The following is a 12,604-nucleotide window of genomic DNA, read 5'->3' on the forward strand; positions in this document are numbered from 1 at the left end:
GTCAGCCATGAGTAGCTGGTGCTTCAAAATAGAGGCTTTGTGGTCAGAGACTAGGTTCAAGTAGACTAGGTTCAGGGAGTTTGTTACATTTTCTGGATATCAATCCCTGATTAGATACAGGACTTCTTACAAATACTTCTTTCGTTATCTGAATTGCATTTTCATTCTATTGATAGGGTCCTGTTTTTATTCCATATTTACATTTAAAAAAAACTCGTGGTGAAAACACACTTAAAACTTCCCATGTTAGTCACTTTTAAGTGTATGGTTTTTTGTGACAGTGTTAAGTACATTCACATGATTTTGTGTGTGTTTATTTTGAGAGAGAAAGAGGGGCAGAGAGGGGCAGAGAGAGAGGGAGAGAGAGAGAGAATCTCAAGCAGGTGCGGAGTAAAATCTCACGAACTGAACCAGGAGATCATGACCTGAGCCAAAATCAGAGTTGGATGCTTAACTGACTGAGCCACCCAGGCACCCTGTGATTATGTTTTGATGCACAAAAATTTTTATCTGATGAAGCCCAGCATACGTATTTTTTCCTTTCGTGTCACGTGCTTTTGGTGTCACACTCAAGAAGCCACTGTCAAAGCCAGTGTTACAAAGCTTTTCTTCTCCGTTTCCTTCTAAGAGTTTTATAGTTTTAACTCATACATTTATTTAGGTCTTTGATCCATCTTGAGGGTTTTTTTGGTATATGGTGTGGCTCCAGATTCATTTTTTTTTTTTTTGCATGTGCATCTCCAATTTTCCCAGCACCAGTTTTTGAAAAGACTATCCTTTCCCCATTGATTTATCTTGGCATCATCGTTGAAAATCATTTAACTGTATATGTGAGGGTTTATTTAGTTCTGGCTCTCTACACTATTCCATGGCGTATGAGAGTTCATTACTCTAACTTTGTAATAAGTTTTGGAATCAGGATAGGTCAGTCCCCCAACTTGGTTCTTTTTCAAGATTATTTTGACTATTTGTGATCGCTTGAGATTCCATATGAACATTAGGATGGATTTTTTTATTTCTACGAAAAATGTTACTGGGATTTTGATAGGGTTGCATCAGATCTGTGGATCGCTTTGTGTAGTATTGACATCTTAACCATGTTAAGTCTCCCAATCCATGAACATGGGTGTCTTTCCATTTATTTGTGGTGTTCTTAATTTCTTTCAGCAGCATTTTGTACTTTTCAGGTTATAGGTCTTTTTGCCTCCTTGGTTAAATTTATTCTTTTTGATGCTATTGTCAGTGAAATTGTTTTCTTAATTTCCATTTTGGATTGCTCATTGTTAGTGTATAGAAATGCAACTGATTTTTGGGTGTTGATTTTGTATTTCTGCAACTTTGCTGAATTCCTTATTAGTTCTAACAGTTGTTTCATGGAATCTTTAGGATTTTCTGCATTTAAGAACATGTCTACAAACAGGTCATTTAACTTCTTTAATAGAGCTTGATATTTGACTGTGATTCTACTTCTGTGTTCCAAGGATTGTTCTTTCTCTTTTAACCTTTTAGTGTGTAAATGATATTGTCAGATTCCTAAAGTGGTTCTGTGGCTGTTTCACTTCTGTGGGTCTTTGGTTAAATTGTTTTGCATTGCTTAATACATCTGGTACAATTAGTTTTTGCTCTGTTTCTTTTTTTTTTTTTTTTTTAATTTACATCCAAATTAGTTAGCATATGGTGCAACAATGATTTCAGGAGTAGACTCCTTAGTGCCCCTTCCCCATTTAGCCCATCCCCCCTCCCACCACCCCTCCAGCAACCCTCAGTTTGTTCTCCATATTTATGAGTCTCTTCTGTTTGGTCCGCCTCCCTGTTTTTATATTATTTTTGTTTCCCTTCCCTTATGTTCATCTGTTTTGTCTCTTAAAGTCCTCATATGAGTGAAGTCATATGATTTTTGTCTTTCTCTGACTGACAAATTTCACTTAGCATAATACCCTCCAGTTCCATCCACATAGTTGCCAATGGCAACATTTCATTCTTTTTGATTGCCTAGCAATACTCCATTGTATATATATACCATATCTTCTTTATCCACTCATTCATCAATGGACATTCGGGCTCTTTCCATACTTTGGCTATTGTTGATAGTGCTGCTATAAACACGGGGGTGCACGTGTCCCTTCGAAACAGCACACCTGTATCCCGTGGATAAATGCCTAGTAGTGCAATTGTTGGGTCATAGGGTAGTTAGTTCTATTTTTAGTTTTTTTTGAGGAACCTCCATACTGGTTTCCAGAGTGGTTGCACCAGCTTGCGTTCCCAAGTTTTTGCTTTGTTTCTAAAGCTGCTTCGAAATGTGTATTTCATTTCATCAAAAACAGTTGTTAAGGATCCGCTAGGTGTGAGGCTCTTTATGACCTGGTTAGTCAACCCATTATCCTACCCTCCACCTCACTTAGTAGAGGAATGGTCTGATGAACAATGACAGTTATAATCATCATATCTCGTTATTTTTTCAAGTACCTTTGTGTATTTGAACTTCTAACTTCATCAGTCATTTTTGATTAAAAAGTGCTCTAGAGAATTGAAACTGTGAAAACTCCCCCCACCCGTTTCTACGAAGATCTCATCTAGTGTTGTCTTTTCACCTCCTTGTTAATCCCTTCATTATCTTTTATGCTTTGTATTTCTTTAGGGCTGACAGTTTATAAAATATCCTCATGTTTTTTATTTTGTTTTATCCTTATCACTCCTGTGAAGTGGCCAGAGTAGGTACTACGGTTCCATTTTACATGGAAAATGGAGAGGAAGAGAAGCTGTCTCCCCTAAAGCACACGGCTACCAGAGATGGACCTACAGTAAGAACCAGGCCTTTGGATAGCACACCCTGTGTTCTTTTTTATACCCTGCACGTCAACCACTAATTCAGTGAGCGCTCTCTTTATTTACTCAGCAAATACGTATTGAGTGCCTTATACATGTCATTGTGTGTTGCTAGGAGCTCAACTTATCAGGACTCGTAAGGTCACTTTTTTGCTAGTTTTGCTCTGTTACCAGCTACCCCTTAGCAACCATTTGACGTTATCTATCGATCTGTTTTCTCATGTGGATCTATTTCTTTCTGTTCACAAGCATAAATCAAGATTCTAGGCCTCCTGTCTGTTTCCTTTTACCTTCTAGATCTTTTTTTTTTTTTTTAATACTTTTAAAAATGTCCTTAAGTAATCTCTAAAACCAACGTGGGGTTCCAACTCACAACCCCAAGATTGGACGTTACAAGCGCCAGCCAGGCTCCGCTACCCTCCAAACCTTTGATTCCAACAGGAGATTGACTTTCCTTACCAGCGAACACTTCCACTTGCGATGCAAGTTTTGGGGGTGTGACAGTGGCAGATTCAGATACCTGTCGCAGACTAGTTGGCTCTGGGAACCAAATGTGGGACCAGGTAGAGTCACCTGAAGGGAAATGCCTTTAGCAGTCCATGCTGCTGAATAAATTAGTGGGTAGCGGGAGTGCCTAGTGTGTGGAAGGCCTAGGCAACGGGCAAGTCACATGATATAAAGGTTATACACGACAGCTACACCCAACGGCTAATAGCAGAAGGAGAAAGATAAGCACCCAAGGTATTTCTGGGGACGAAGGACAGGCACCCACTCCAAGGAGGGGTGGTTATCGGATCCCATAGAAATCCAGCAACAGGAAATGAAGTGTGGTTGGGCCACTCAGAACTGGAACCAGAAAGTCAGAAATAGGCTATTGGGTTCTCATCTCTGCTTTTTTTCTTTCTTCTTCTTCTTTTTTTTTTTTTTTAATTATTTATTTATTTATTTTGAGGGAAGGAGGGAAGGAGAGCATGAGAGAAAGAGTGCATAAGCAGGGGAGAGGCAGAGAGACAGGGAAGAGAAGAATCCCAAGCAGGTTCCGTGCTGTCAGCATGGAGCCCTAAGGAGGCGGGGGGGGGGGGGGGGGGGGGGTTAACTCATCAATTGTGAGATCATGACCTGAGCCGAAATCAAGGGTTGGACACTTAACTGACAGAGCCACCCAGGCACCCCTCATCTCTGCTTCTTTACTAGACTACTTCATTGTCCCACGTCTTTTTTGCAATCTGGTGAAGAGAATGTCTAACGCAAAGCTTCTCAGACAGGAGAAGGTGCTAGGCATGTTGGGAAACCAGAAAGTGGTCCAGGATAAAGGAAGGATGTCACCTGTTCCACATAATGCCTGGCATATAATAGGCATACGCTAGCTACCTTTGAATAGATAGATCCATAATCTCTGCTCTCAGTAGCTCTGTAGGTCCCTTGACTCAGTGAGACCTGCCCTTAGTTTGGAGCAAAGACTGACTCCTGTTGCTGTGCCAGTAGGTAATAATGAAGGGAACAGGGACAGAAGTATGAGAGCTTCCCAGCCCGGAGCCCCCACCTCGTTTTATCAAATATACACACATTGGGGGGTGCCTGGGTGTCTCAGTCGGTTAAGCGGCCGACTTCAGCTCAGGTCATGATCTCGCGGTCTGTGGGTTTGAGTCGGGCTCTGTGCTGGCAGCTCAGATCCTGGAGCCTGCTTCCGATTCTGTGTCTCCCTCTGCTGCTTGCTCTCTGTCTGTCTCTCAAATAATAAAAACATTAAAATACACACATACACACACTGAATGCACACATTGTCCAAACATCTAGTATGCACTGGTTTAGTCCTATAAACCCATTCAGTACCATGACAATTTTTGTCCAGGTGTCTGAAAATTGTAAGTCATTTTTGTTGGGCATAATTAGGACAAGAGGAAACTGTGTGTTGAAAATGGAAATGGGATATGAAGTGGTTGGTAAAATAGGAATAGCGGTTTTTGTTGCAAAACCCTGGGTAATGTTTCCATGAACCTGCGGTCTGTACGTTGCTGGCTTCTTTCACTTAACTGTATGCCACCGTGGATCTTTCTGAATCAGTACGATATTATGAGATAGCATGTGCCTTGAGGTAAGGCTGCCCACTAATTATAGTGACATTTAACTATATTTGATCCCCAGAATATAATTTTCTTTTGATGTGGCTACCACAATTACTCTCTGCTGTACTGTATCCAGGAGAACAGAAATAGCAATGTCATTCCTTGGCTGTAGTGCTGGCTTTGTCCTCTTGTCCAGAGAACTTCTTCTGGTGCTCATCTGCGAGAGAGAGGTGGTTGCCAATCCTGGACCCATTCAGATAGAGCACAGAGAACTGTCTAGGGTGGTCTACTCAAAAGCCTTGAGTGATTCATTCCCCTTCTATGGAATAAAGTCTGAGTTTGAGACTCTTCACAATCTGTCCAGACTCCCAGCATCATCTCTGACCAGTTCCTTCCCACACACAACTGTTCTTTAACCTCATTCATTAAAAGAGCTTCTGTGTGCCAAGCTCTGTTCTAGTCACTGCAGGAACAGTAGTGAACAAAACAAGTCCCTGTCTTCACGGCACTTGCATTCCAACGGGGGTCACCGCCAATGAACTGGTAAGCAAATGCAGAGTAATACCAATATGCCAGGTAGTGCTAAGTGCTGTGGTGAAAAGCCTATTTGATTCTGAGAGAGAGGGAGTGCTGGAATGGGAGGATGGAGGAGAGGTGGCTCACCATCGCAGGCTGAGTGGTGAGGGCAGGCCTTTCTCAAAGCATCATCAGAGTGGGTATTTGGAGGAAGAGGGGAGGCAGGCCCCTCTGATAAGTGGAAAGAGTATTTCAGCCAGTACAGTAGCCAGATGCTGGGGATGACCTGGCATGTTTAAAGAACAGTAAGGAGGCCAGAGTAGCCAGGGTGAAGCGAGAGAGAAGAGAGGAAGTTTGGGGAACCGGGTCATGGGGGGCCTCGTAGGAGAGCGTGAGGACTGCAGCTGTCCTAGTAGAGGGAGGCGGGTGTCATCAGAGCTCTGCCTGGAGACATGATGTGATCTGGCTTGCCGTGGAGGAGACTCATCCTGGCTGCTGTGTGGGGACTGGGCAGCGAGCTCGTTCGTTAGCAGACAGTATTCCCAGTCCCCGTGAGAGGCGGTGGGGGTGGTGAGCAGGGAGTCGAGGTGGGGATGTATTTTGAAGGCAGAGTTGACAGAATTTGTTGACGGATTGGATGTGAGGTAGGGAAGAGACCAGTTGAAGAGCGCTCTAGAGGTTTTGGACTGAGTAACTGGAAGATTCGAGTTGAGAGGAGAAGGAATGCAGAAGTAGGGGAGTGGGGAGCAGTCGGGGTTTGGTTTGAGTTGCTACATACGACGATGGGGAGGAAAGCTGGAGGGGTGGCGTGAGGGCAGGGTGCGGCGGTAGTGACCCCGGCCAGGTATCCACGCGGACCCACCCACGGTAGGCGGTTGCATGTGTAGTTTGGAGTTCAGAGGAGAGGCCCAGGTAAGAGAGATACATGTGGGAGTCAGTGCATACAGACGGTGTTTACGTTCATGTGTGAGATCACCTGGAGAATAAATCTAGGAAGGGGGCAGGTCTTTGAACACTGGAGTGTCCCGACTTTTAGGGGTTATGGAGGTGAGGACGAACTAGCAAAGGAGACTGAAAAGGAACAGCCAGCGAAGTTAGCGGACAAGTAAGAGAATGCGGTGGAAGTTAGTGAGGAGTATGTTCCAAGGAAGATGGAGTGTGTCAGATGCGTCTGGCAGGTCAAGTAAATGAGGACCGTGGATTTGGCCACGTGAAGGTGGTTGGTAGCCCGGACAAGAGCTGTTTCAGTGGAGTGCCAGGATGACAGTGTGGTTAAAGTTGTTCGGGAGGTTTTTGTTTTATTTTTGTTTTTTTTAGAGAGAGCATGAGCAAGTGGGGGAGGGGCAGAGGCGGGGAGAGAGAATCCCAAGTAGGCTCCGTGCTGAGCCCCAACTTGAGGCTGGATCTCACGACCATGAGATAATTAACCTGAGCCGAAATCAAGAGTCGGGCGCCCATCTGACTGAGCCACCCAGGTGCTCCAGGAGGTTTTTTTTTTTTTTTTTAACTTTATTTATTTGTTTTGAGAGAGACAGAGCATGTGAGCAGAGGAAGGGCAGAGAGAGAAAGAGAGAGAAAACCCCTGCTGTGGCAGTGCAGCGCCCAACGTGGAGCTCAATCCCAGAAACTGTGAGACCTGAGCCAAAATCAAGAGTTGGATGTTTAACCCACTCAGCTGCTCAGGCATCCCTCCCCCCAGGTTTTGTGTTTTTTTTGTTTTTTTTTCCATGGGACTATTATAGCATATTTGTTTATTGGTGGGAATGAGCCAGTAAAGAGGGGGAAATTGATCCAGGAGAGAGGACAATTCCTGGATCGATGACTTTGAGTAGAAGAGAAAGGATGGAATCCAGTGCACAGTAAATAGCTACACAGGAGGTGATCTGTCACCCCCTGAAAGATCTTCCAAGCATTTGCCTTCATCCCGTCTCCCCCCCCCACTTTCCTTCTTCCATCAGCACCACCACCACCATTCGACCTGCCAAAACCATATTCATGCTTCGGAAGCATAACACATTACATATTATCTCTCATGAAGCCAGCCTCAGATTCCTCAGACACGATCGATTTTTCCCTTGTGTGTTAATGGCATGTTTTTTGTGCTTAACATTGCCACCATGGACTCCCTAGTATCTCCATTAGTTTTTATCTTTGATAATTTGTTTCTTGAAGGCCCATGATCCCTGATTTCCGACCTCACTCGACTATCCTATTTTAAGAGACAAATTAATTAATGGATATTCCTGGCTCTCAGAAGGCACTCAATAAATACTTGTCGGATGAGTTATTCCGATTTGACGAGGTTGGCTCAGGTTTGGAGGAATGGTGCCAAGTTCCACTACTCAGTGAAATAGTAGGTACTGTGCCTGAATTCTATTAAAAATTGGTGTGTTCTCCTTATCTCTTAAGCAACACTGTATGCCCCTGTGGCTCCCTAAAGTGCTTTGTAGGTAAAGTTAAATATTTATGAGTTGATTGATAAACCTTTTTCTTCTGGTCTTACCCTTTCCAAGCTATGGTAAACTGGTGCATTATAGGTAAATTCTATCAAGGAATTACACTCTATCTTAGTTCCCGAAAGTTCACCCCAGTGAACTTCTCAGTTTGAGAACTAATCATTTCTCAAGAATAATTCTTAAGAATAAATAAGAATAAATGCTCACTTGATTGATTTTGGGCCAAAAATCAGTGCCTTTGGTTGGCAGGTACCAAGTTAGGTGCTGCCTTTAATGCAGACAGGGCTGAAAAGAACGTCTCCTCTGGGACCCAACTTGAGTCAAATCCATGTCCTACCATGTGGGCAAGTCCATCTCAATCATCCCCTCTGAAGTTACCTTTTTCTTTCCTGAAAATATAGGGGCAATTATGCCCACTTAATAGATTTGTTGTGAAGGGCACCTGGGTAGCTCAGTTAAGTGTCTGACTTTGGCTCAGGGCATGATCTCATGATTTATGAGTTCGAGCCCTGCGTTGGGCTCTGTGCTGACAGCTCAGAGCCTAGAGCCTGCTTTGGATTCGCTGTCTCCCTCTCTGTCTGCACTGCCCCTGCTCGTGCTCTGTCTCTCTGTCTCTCTCTCCAAAATAAACATTAAAAAAAAAAAAAAACAGATTTGTTGTGAAGGTCAGAGGGAGGTATGTGTACAAAGTGCCCAGCTCAGCATCTAGAGAATTAAGTACTTATTAAAAGTTAGCTGCTGTTATTCCCCTTTCGCAGTTTTTGGTTTTGTTTTGTCCTGCTGGGCTGCTGCTAACCTGTTGCAGAACTACCGAGAAAATGGGTGGGCTCGCTGCTGTCACTGGATACTGGCTTTTCCTGGAGAGCAGTTCTGAGCAGTGGCTTCTTTCCCATGCACCTCCTGGCCTGTCTGCCAGGGACTCACATCCAGGGTCATTTTTTTAACCCTTTCTCTTCCATTCCACTTGCCCCTTGAATGCAGTCAGGGCACCAGAAGCTGGTGGAGGCTCTGGCTGTGCATCTTCTCCCTAGTCCCAACTCCAGACCTTCGTCTTGCACCACCCCCGCTGAAGCGACCGACGCCACCTGCTGGAGGACTAGATTTTCTTTGGTCAGCTTATAAAAGAGCTTTGGCACCAAGAGTGAGGTCTAGAAGGCCATTCCCCTCCCCGCCCCCCGCCCCCCCCCCCCCGCCTCCTTTCTAGGTAGAGTCCACATCGCACACGGCCTGTGACTTTTCTCTTTCCTCCTCTTGAGCTTACGTCTTTGAGAGCAAGCACAGTGGACATCATGCCCACTGTGAGTTACAAAGTACACTGTTCTTGTCACTTGGGCCTCGGTCACCTCGTGGTGATGCTCTTACTTGCAGCCTTCCCATCTGCACGGTGGGGGTGGGGATTCCTGAAGTCTGACCTTACCGGCTTACTGTTGTAGCGGGACGGGTGCAGAAAGCTCGATAAACTAAAGTACTGTTTGGATGTAAAATGCTACTGCTCCCCTTCCTCACGTATTTATCCACGCCGTGCCAGGCTTGGAGGGACAGGTGCCAGACTCGCTCCGCCAGGACCCTGCCCTACCTCAGGGGCAGAACGCAGTGAGGCTCCCCGGGCCCCGTACCCCGTGACTGGTCTCCATGAGCCTGTCAGCGGAAGGTGCAGCACCGTCCATCTGCTGGCTCTCCACTCCCCCAGCCGCGGTCCCTACAGCTTGGTGATGTGGCCGGGGCGGCTTTGTTCCCGTCTCCCTACTCCACTGGAGACTTCAAGAAACAGTTTTGGTCTACTCTTCTCTCAAAACTTTGACTCACCTGCCAGAGATACCTGACTAGACCGTCAGAACATTCCGGGAGTTCTCTGAAATGAGAGAACAGTACTTGTAGCTACCGCTGAGCGCCTACCACGTATCAGGCGTTTTGTGCCTGGTAACTAGTGCTTGTCTTGTTTAATCCGCATAGCTCCTTTAACAAAAGAAAAAACCGAGGTTCCAAAAAGTTAAGTCTCTCGTCCCAAGTGACATAGCTAGTAAGCGGCAGCTGGAATTTGAACTTTACTCTGTCTGATTCCGAAATCGTTGCACTGACCACCATACCACGAGGCCTGCCATTGCTGTACGGGAGGAGAGGCCGTGCGCCACACAGGAAAACTCAGGAGATTGCCAGTTGTCTCATGCGCGTGCGGGTCCCAGCCCTGCCCGTGTGGTCTGGGGCAAGTGGCTCTCAACCTCTTGAGCCGCAGATACTGTCTCATCACATCTTCACCACAGACGTGTGACACAGGTGTTGTTCCCAGCTCCACGTCACATTTGAGGAGAGTAGGTCTCGTGAGATAAAATGGCTCACGCCGAGTTGCAGAGCAGTGATCGTAAGTGGCAAAGCCAGAACTCGAATCTGGGTCTGACTCCTGGTCCGGTGTTCCGTCCATTATTTCTCACAGCGGCTCCTAAGACCTGGCGTATCACTCAGGCACTCGACAGCCCTCGGGATGCCGGCCGGGAACCCATAGAGAGAGCAGGAGCCGTGCCTCTTCAGCCCCGTCTCTTTCTTACCCCTAATATCCCCTTCTTAGAAACCTTCCTGAGGCAATACAGACGTTTGAAATTCAAGGAAAAAGCTACGCACTGCTTAAAAACCGCTTGAAGCCCCACACGGAAGTCTAGAAATCTGCCTCCCATCCTTTGAGTCTGTGCTGTTCCTTTGGCGGCATGGTGTGGTGGTTGTAGCTTGGAGAAAGTTCTTTCTGGGCTCTTCCCTCTCGCAGTAAAATCTCACAGGGCCGTTGCGCAGGTTAGAGAGGACACACATCAAGGGCGGCAGCGGGGGCCTTTCTAATTGATGGCAGCTCTGCTCCCTGCATCAGGTCTGCTGGAAACCGGCACGGGATCCCCAGGTCCTGGAGCTCTCACCCTGATTCCGCGGACCTGGGGCCCCTAGGGGTGCTGCCTCCAGCTACACTAGATGACCTCTAAGGACTCCCTTCACCTGTGCTTTTTAAAAATAAAAGTAAGGACACTCGTGTTTTGGTTTTTTGAATCTAACAGGACAGAGTTCTATGAAGTAAAAAGTAAAAGACTCCATCTTTCCCTCCATTCATTCATTCCTGAGGTCACTCGTCGCCAGTTTGTGTCCTTCCCGTTGTTCTGTGTATTTCACACGTCTACAGGTATGTGTAAAGACACACATTATATGGTATGGTAAACACGCTGGACTCTAGGACACATGCTGTAGCATGACTCGGCCCTGTCACTCGTTTGGGGTATCTTTTCTCGTTGATACTTGAAGATTTAACTTACTCTTCTTAATGCTTCATAATATGTTAAATGGTCCCCTATCGATTATATGCCGCAATACTTTCAAGCAAACGCACACATGCAACGCCGCTTTTTAAATTTTCTTTTCAGGAGAAGAAGAAAAAGAAACACAGAGACAGGAAGTCATCTGACTCGGACAGCTCAGACTCTGAGAGTGACACAGGCAAGAGGGCAAGGCACACCTCCAAGGACAGCAAGGCAGCGAAGAAGAAGAAGAAGAAGAAGAAGCACAAGAAGAAGCACAAGGAGTGAGAGCGGAGAGAGTAGGGGGGTGGCTGAGAGGAGGAGGAACCAGGAGCCCGGTGCCTTGAAGCCCTGGCTCCCGGAAGGACTCAGTAGTGAGAAAATGGCCTCCCACCCCGCTGGCTTCTCGCCCATGGGAGATGACTTCCCCTCGTGCAGCAGGCAGGTTTGGGAGTTAGAAGTCAGAAGCATCTGCCCGAATGAGTTGTCGTCCACTTATCATTCCTGGTCCCTTTGCAAGTGACCCCTGCAGCTCGCCCGTTCGTTCACTCAACTTCCTTCATCCAGCAGGAGGTCCTATTACCCTCTCCAGCTGCCACTGCCAGAGCCAGATTCCTGCACAGGGGTCCAGGCTCCAGCCACAGGTACCGCTGTGGAGGCGAGTCTGGCTGTAGTTGGAGAACAGAGTGAGCGGCCCCTCCCCGTCGGGTCTGCCCTGGGCTGCTTGGTGAGCATCCAACACGGGGGCCGAGGGAGATCGGCGGGATGAGGGAGAACATGGTAAGAAGTGGTGCTCACTTTTTCCATTCCCCCTGACGTGATTCAATCATGCTAGAAGTGACAGCCAGAAAACCATCGTCTGCAGTGACTGAGCTTGTGTGTGACATTCTGCCAGACCACTGAACCAGACAGCTCAAGCCAAGATCATTGCTTTACTTTGTATTCACTACCGTGTGAGTCCCTTGGTCCCACTTCAGGTCTCTGCTTCAATTCCTGGCACTAAACGGAAGTGTGTTTGGTTTTAAACTTACTGAAGGTTCTTATTGCCATAATCCCTCTTCCTGGGTAATTTACAGCCTTAAAAGTCACTGAGTCTGTATTAGTTGACAGAAAAACATTTAATATGTTACTTCAGACCTTGGAGAGAGGCCCAGCTGAGGTACAGAGCCAGAGGCACCAGCAGGTCACAGCCTTCTTAGGAGATCACTTACAAGCCTTCCCTTCTGTAATGATTAGATGACCTCTCCTCCCAGAGCTGATTAGAGAACCGGTAAGAATTTATAACCCTGAATGACCGAGGGCATAGAAGGGAGCTTAGCAGTCATCTTGGCCAGCGAGCATTTGCTCCTACTACGAAGGCACAAGCCTGCATCCTGTGTCCCAAGCCTACGTTCTGCAAAGAGAGAGACCACAGCATTTCACAGACAAGAGCGGCTTCCCAAGCCCAAGGGCCTTCAGCGCAGGATGGGCC

The 12,604-nt window shown here is 46.4% G+C and overlaps 1 protein-coding gene across 3 annotated transcripts in view; it reads left to right on the plus strand.

Annotated features, from left to right (window-relative positions):
- The window catches only part of ZCCHC17 (zinc finger CCHC-type containing 17), a 62,027-nt gene extending 49,864 nt beyond the window's left edge, over positions 1-12,163 (plus strand). The window contains exons 8-9 of one of the 3 annotated variants that reach the window (XR_006296529.1): positions 11,260-11,860; positions 11,969-12,163. Coding sequence is in view for 2 of the 3 variants with exons in the window: in XM_043574347.1 (XP_043430282.1) it covers positions 11,260-11,421 (162 nt within the window). In the remaining variant the exon portion in view is untranslated. Of the gene's footprint in view, positions 1-2,703; positions 3,100-11,259 lie in introns of those variants that run through there. The other 2 variants (XM_043574347.1, XM_043574348.1) reach the window with 2 other exon arrangements.
- The last annotated feature ends 441 nt before the right edge of the window (positions 12,164-12,604 follow it).

The sequence above is a fragment of the Prionailurus bengalensis genome, chromosome C1, assembly GCF_016509475.1.
Source record: "Prionailurus bengalensis isolate Pbe53 chromosome C1, Fcat_Pben_1.1_paternal_pri, whole genome shotgun sequence".
Taxonomy (NCBI): Eukaryota; Metazoa; Chordata; class Mammalia; order Carnivora; family Felidae; genus Prionailurus; species Prionailurus bengalensis.